The following is a 6,945-nucleotide window of genomic DNA, read 5'->3' as shown; positions in this document are numbered from 1 at the left end:
AAATCTTGGCTTTTTTTTTTTTTTTTTTTGAGACGGAGTCTGGCTCTGTCCCCCAGGCTGGAGTGCACTGGCGTGATCTCGGCTCACTGCAAGCTCCACCTCCTGGGTTCACACCATCCTCCTGCCTCAACCTCCTGAGTAGCTGGGACTACAGGCGCCCACAACCACACCCGACTAGTTTTTTTGTATTTTCAGTAGAGACGGGGTTTCACTGTGTTAGCCAGGATGGTCTCGATCTCCTGACCTCGTGAACCACCCGCCTCGGCCTCCCAAAGTGCTGGGATTACTGGAGTGAGCCACGGTGCCCGGCCCCAACAGACATTTATTTAACCCCATCACATGCCAGACAGTGTGCTAAATCCTAAGAAATAAAGATGAGTAAGGTCTAAAGTTTGTCTTAGCCTAATGAAGAAAAGAAGCATAAATAAATAACTACAGTATAACTGTGGGCCCAGTGGCTGGCTGTTCTGGAGGTTAAAGTCTATGGCAACCAGAAACTGGATAAATGAGAAGGGACCTCATAGCCATAATTAAAAGCACCCAGAGTAGTTAATGAATCTTATTGGACATCTGCTAATTTGTCTGATTAAGTGAGAAATAGATCTAGAGTAGAGGTGATAAAGAGAACATAATTTAAAATGGAACCACTTCAAGTAACTTGTACCTTACCCTTATCCAGTCAAACCGCCTTACTAGGCAAGGATAACTGGCTTTGCAGGAGCCCACTTAAGAGATTAAAAACTGGCCTTATATAAAAGTGAGGTATGGGAGGTGTTATAATACCCTGGGACAGAAACAGTTATTTAAATGCCACAATTATCTATAAGTTCTTACTAAACTTTAGAGTTACTGGGCCCAGGTATATACCCAAAGATTAGAGACTTGAATCCCAAACCCCACAGACTCCTGCCTAATAAAAAAAACTCCAATCCTAACAAGATCTAAATTTCCCTGGAGGGTCTGTATTCCCTCTGAAAGGGGCATTACCAGCTAAAGAGCTGAATGGAATTCCTATGGTAGCCACAAATATTTCTCTCAGGTCAAACAGGCTAACTGAGTCACAAGCCTTTCCATCTTTAACTTCCCCAAATCTTGTGCCTTGCAAACTAGAATCCTGACCTATGGCTTTAGCAGTGACAATTCTCATTCTTAAATGAATCCAAGAGAAAATGGAGGGGTCAACTATAGTATTTCTTTCTTTTTTTTTTTTGAGACGGAGTCTCACTTTGTTAATCAGGCTGGACTGCAGCAGCGCGATCTCAGCTCACTGCAACCTCCACCTTTCGGGTTCAAGCGATTCTCCTGACTCAGCCTCCTGAGGAGCTAGGATTACAGGCACCTGCCACCATGCCTGGCTAATTTTCTGTATTTTAGTAGAGACGGGGTTTCACCATGTTGGCCAGGCTGGTCTCGAACTCCTGACCTCAAGTTGATCCGCCTGCCTCAGCCTCCCAAAGTGCTGGGATTATAGACGTGAGCCACTGCGCCTGGCCCAATTATAATATTTCTAAAGCTAGACAGAAGGTAAACTTGGATTTCTCTAACGTTTGCACATACACTAAGGAATATGAGCAGGTCTTCCTAGTCACATTCTCCTTGTGATATATCAATTAGGTATGAAAGCTGGGAAAAATAATTGGGCCTTCTTTCAGAAAAAGAATAAATGGAATACTTCCATTTATTTTAGGCATCTGGGAGTGAACAGGATTTTAGTCATTTCTTTTGACACCACTCACTAGAGCAAATATTCACAGCATGAAGCTTCTTCACCCACTGACAAACATCCATGTTTAGGGAAGTATATTCACATGCTAATAACAAGAATTCATTACTATGGATATGAAAAGGTGATCCAGTCCAGACAGGACAGCAGAAACAGGCCTAAGCAGTCACTGCCCATAGATGATACAAACATGACAGATACTTCTATCAAGAAGTGGGTCACACTCTGCTAAATTTCAGTAGCTGATAAGCAAAGGAAAAACCTATGGCCAAATTTTTCTTCTTTTCATACCAATACAAACTGCCCTTCTTTCACTCTGCTGGTGGGGCTTGAGAAACCCAAACCAACTGCTGACGTACCATAAGCTTCTGGGAGACGCTATTATACATGGAATAGCGAGAAGAAGTTCCCTCCACAAGGGAGTCTGCTTTGAATGCATCATCAAAAGAGTCAGAGCTGTGTTGTTTCCCCTCGGTCTCACTATCAGACCCACTAAGGCTTGTAGTAGATGCTGAAAAAGAAAAAGGAAAATGTTTAGGTAGGTTTATGGCACAAAATAGCCTCCAGAAGTCCAAGTTTCATTTATTCAATTACTGTTCAGTATACACAACGCACGCATAAAGTTCATTAAATGACCTAAGGTCAAATCTATTCTCTACCTCTTACTAGCCAGGTAATCTTGGGCAAGTCACTACTGAAAGTTCCTAATGGACTTGACACAATGGGGGCTCAAAAATAACAGTTTTCCTTCCCCACCCTTTCAATTTCCTCCACTACAAAACTGGGATGGTAATACCTGCTTCACAGGATTGTTTAAAGATTAAATGAAATAATGTATTTGCAAACACGTTGTTGGCTAGGCATGGTGGCTCACGCATAATCACAGCACTCCAGGAGGCTGAGGTGGGCAGATGACATGAGGTCAAGAGTTCAAGATCAGCCTGGTTAACATGGTGAAACCCTATCTCTACTGAAAATACAAAAATTAGCCGGGTGTGGTAGTGCGTGCCTATAATCCAAGCTACTTGGGAGGCTGAGGCAGGAGAATTGCTTGAACCCAAGAGGCAGAGGCTGCAGTGAGCCGAAATTGTGCCACTGTACTCCAGCCTGGGCAAAAACAGTGAGACTCCATCTCAAAAAAAAAAAAAAAAAAAAAAAAAAGTACATTGTCAAATATAAAGTGTATTTACTGAAGATATGATTGTTATTTCTGCTGCTGGTGGTTATTATTTGAACATCAGTATCCAAACATTGATGCCTGATTCCATTTTCAACAATTCCATTATAAGGCTAACATTTTTATTTCTTATAATTGCAAAAAGAACTTTTGGAAGGAGCGATATACAAGAAGACCAATAAAAGTGATTATTCACACATTCAGGGTTTAGCACTTGGAGGCAGAATACCAAAACAATTACTTGGAACTAGTGAAAGCGAAAGTGAAACTTGACTTACATTTTTATACCACGAAAGTTTACACTGGCTATCTTTTTATATTTTTTGACTTACGAACCATGTGAACACATTATCTATTAAAATTTAAAATAAACATGAAAATACCAACTTAGCAATGTGGCATAATTTCTTTGAAGAAGGGACACCACTCAGAAAGGGTGTTGATTCAAAACTTGGCTACTTGTGAGAAGTAGTGAGGGACAGTCACAGAAGGCCGTGTGTAAAACATTTTTTAATAGACCCGAGGTGGTCACTATTCAGGTATTTCTAACTTGAAGAATACATTATAATTCTGAAGCCAATCTTCACTGATCCATCCATTTCCCTATCAGAACCAAAACCTGTTAAGGGTTGACATTCAAGAAGAACAAAGCTTTCCCCAGCACTCTAGGCCTAACTGATTATCCCCTCCACTGTGCTCCATCCAGTAGTACCAGTGCCATTGGCACAGCACTCATCATATTGCGTTAGAGCCAGTTATTGTTTGCCACCTGCTGTCCCCACTGGACAGGGTCACTCCTGGAGGGCAGGAACTGTGTCACAGTCTGTACCCAACACCTGGACTGAGGTTTTCCATTTAATAGAAATTAATTAAATGATTACCGTAGTAAATGTAAAGATGTGCCAGCCAAGTGTCACTTTCCTAAGGACCTACAGAGTATATGACTCCTTAAGACATTTTCTCTTACAAATAGTGCAAGCTGTTCAGGTATTAAAAGTTTAAGGATGAGAATGGGATCTCTGTATCTTAACAGAGAATGGAGCCCTCCTGGGGTTATGATTTAGCTTCTCCACCAGTAGGGAATTAGGACATCTGTCATAGTTCAGAACACTGATACTGTTTAAAAGATCAGACTACTATACTGGTTCAGCACCTATTCTATAAAAGATCATGCTACATATAATGGGGTACTGTGCAAAAGTAACAACCCTCAGAGAGCTTAAAATCTAATAGGTAAGATAAACATGCATTTTCAAGGATACAACATTTTACAAAAGAAAGAAAAGACAGGTGAACATGCGTGAAATAATAAACTTAAAACCAAAATTCTGGCTCCTAATAAGTTAGCAAGGAGAAATTTTGGTTGAGAATGTCCCTGGATGAGAGGCACAAAATTCTGCCCTTCCCTTTAAGGTGGCTGTCCAATTCTCTTAATCGAGTTGACTTGCTTACATGAACCAATCTGGCAAACGCCACAGAGTGCCAGAGTGTGCCACTCAGAAAACCCAGACCATTAAGAATGAGTAACCATGGAAACCGAGAGGTGAACTCGTATTTCTTTTGTTTTGCATTTTCCTGCATTTTCTGCATTTTCTGCATTTGTGAGACACAAGAATGTATTAGTTTGAAAATTAGGGGCCAGGCACGGTGGCTCACGCCTGTAATCCCAACACTTTGGGAGGCCAAGGTGGGAGGGTCACCTGAGGTCAGGAGTTCAAGACCAGCCTGACCAAAACAGAGAAACCCCATCTCTACTTAAAATACAAAATTAGCCAGGCGTGGTGGCACATGCCTGTAATCCCAGCTACTCGGGAGGCTGAGGTAGGAGATTCACTTGAACACAGGAGGTGGAGATTGTGGTAAGCAGAGACCGAGCCATTGCACTCCAGCCTGGGCAACAAGAGCTAACCTCTGTCTCAAAAAAAAAAAGAAAAAAATTTAGGGTAAAAGAAAGCTATAAATAAATACATTACCATTCCAAGCCTTGGGAAGAGGTTGGTTCCTTTCCAGAGAAATCTTCCAAGAGCAGCAAATCTGAGTGGAAAGGCCTTCTAAATGGCTCAAGACTGTTCTAGGGCCTCTCGTCTATTCTCCCACGCAGAGGAGAGAGATGCACTCTGCAACAGAGTGCCCACATGCTAAAGAACTGCACTTCCAAAGGTGTAGATTCTCTTCACCAGTTGCTTTCATGCCTTCAACCTGTACTGCTTAATACAGAAACAGGTGGTACCAGGAATGTGGGCAGCTCCCTAAGCACAGCCCTAAAGTTCCTCTTGGGCAACCCAGGGATCCAGGGCCCTAACTAATCACAAGCTACAATGCTAAATCAGTTGCTATTCCTTTCACCAGCAATCTGGACATTCATAGGTCTACCTATGAAAAAGTCTGCCGGGCGCGGTGGCTCAAGCCTGTAATCCCAGCACTTTGGGAGGCCGAGACGGGCGGATCACGAGGTCAGGAGATGGAGACCGTCCTAGCTAACATGGTGGAACCCCGTCTCTACTAAAAAAATACAAAAAATTAGCCGGGGGAGGTGCCTGTAGTCCCAGCTACTCGGGAGGCTGAGGCGAGAGAATGGCGTAAACCCGGGAGGCGGAGCTTGCAGTGAGCTGAGATCCGGCCACTGCACTCCAGCCTGGGCAACAGAGCGAGACTCCGTCTCAAAAAAAAAAAAAAGTCTGAAAACCTGGTATCCTCCTCAAAGGAGACTGTGGCCTTGCTCCAGCTCTAGAGAGTTGTCACGCTGTTAGACTTGCCTGAGGCCCCAACAATGAGCACAGAAATAGTGCAAATAACATTCCTGGGCACACAGGGTTCCTGCCACCCTAAGATCTCAAAGGGAGATCTTTTGTTTCCTTCTGTCTTCAGCATATCTCTGGGCAAAAACGAAAGGGAGAACCAAATTTGAGTGGAAGGCTCACTAAGCAAATCAGTGGTGACTCTGGTGTAAAATTCCAGTACCAGACTTTGGCACAAAGATTTTTCCCTCCTACTCTTCCTCCCAAGGTGTTACCTAATGTACATTGTCGTTTGCAGGTTCTAAGAGTGAGGTTAATGTGAGTAAAATATCACCCTAGTAGGCAATTCCTTGTAAGATCAAGAAGTGTGCTAGATAAGCAAATAAGTCTTATTTTTTTATTTTATTCACGTGATATAGGAGGCCACTTCTTAGCTTGACATGCTTTAGGCCAAAGGTCCCTAGATTATTCCTGATGTCCACAGACTGCCACAGCCACTACTCATTCTTACTCAGGGGCCTTTGAGGCTACTCTTTTCATATGAAAGGGAGACAACTGTCACTGCTGCAGCAGGAACTAAAGAGGAGACTTAGCTTCTCAAGACTGATAAAGAATTTAGCAAGGGCCGGGCACGGTGGCTCAAGCCTGTAATCCCAGCACTTTGGGAGGCCGAGACGGGTGGATCACGAGGTCAGGAGATCGAGACCATTCTGGTCTACACGGTGAAACCCCGTCTCTACTAAAAAATACAAAAAACTAGCCGGGCGACGAGGCGGGCGCCTGTAGTCCCAGCTACTCGGGAGGCTGAGGCAGGAGAATGGCGTAAACCCGGGAGGCGGAGCTTGCAGTGAGCCAAGATCGCGCCACTGCACTCCAGCCTGGGCGACAGAGCTAGACTCTGTCTCAAAAAAAAAAAAAAAAAAAAAAGAATTTAGCAAACAATGAGCAGATAATTTTGCAATGAGGTCATAAATTAATAGGAGTAATAAGGTCAGTCTATTAAACTCATTAGTTTCATTAAGAATTTGCCAAAGCGGCCGGGCGCGGTGGCTCAAGCCTGTAATCCCAGCACTTTGGGAGGCCGAGACGGGCGGATCACGAGGTCAGGAGATCGAGACCATCCTGGCTAACATGGTGAAACCCCGTCTCTACTAAAAATACAAAAAACTAGCGGGGCGACCTGGCGGGCGCCTGTAGTCCCAGCTACTTGGGAGGCTGAGGCAGGAGAATGGCGTGAACCCGGGAGGCGGAGCTTGCAGTGAGCTGAGATCCGGCCACTGCCCTCCAGCCTGGGCGACAGAGCGAGA

General features: G+C 44.0%; 1 protein-coding gene across 2 annotated transcripts in view; it reads right to left on the bottom strand.

Annotated features, from left to right (window-relative positions):
• Nucleotides 1-6,945, bottom strand: part of CMTR1 (cap methyltransferase 1) — a 50,273-nt gene that overhangs the window by 36,163 nt on the left and 7,165 nt on the right. For both annotated transcript variants that reach the window (XR_001885106.1, XM_017870143.1), the window contains exon 3: nt 2,083-2,234. Coding sequence is in view for 1 of the 2 variants with exons in the window: in XM_017870143.1 (XP_017725632.1) it covers nt 2,083-2,234 (152 nt within the window). In the remaining variant the exon portion in view is untranslated. The remainder of the gene's footprint in view (nt 1-2,082; nt 2,235-6,945) is intronic.

This window comes from Rhinopithecus bieti, unplaced genomic scaffold (assembly GCF_001698545.2).
Source record: "Rhinopithecus bieti isolate Rb0 unplaced genomic scaffold, ASM169854v2 scaffold_4553, whole genome shotgun sequence".
Classification (NCBI taxonomy): Eukaryota; Metazoa; Chordata; class Mammalia; order Primates; family Cercopithecidae; genus Rhinopithecus; species Rhinopithecus bieti.
This window is presented reverse-complemented; position numbering and strand designations above follow the sequence as displayed.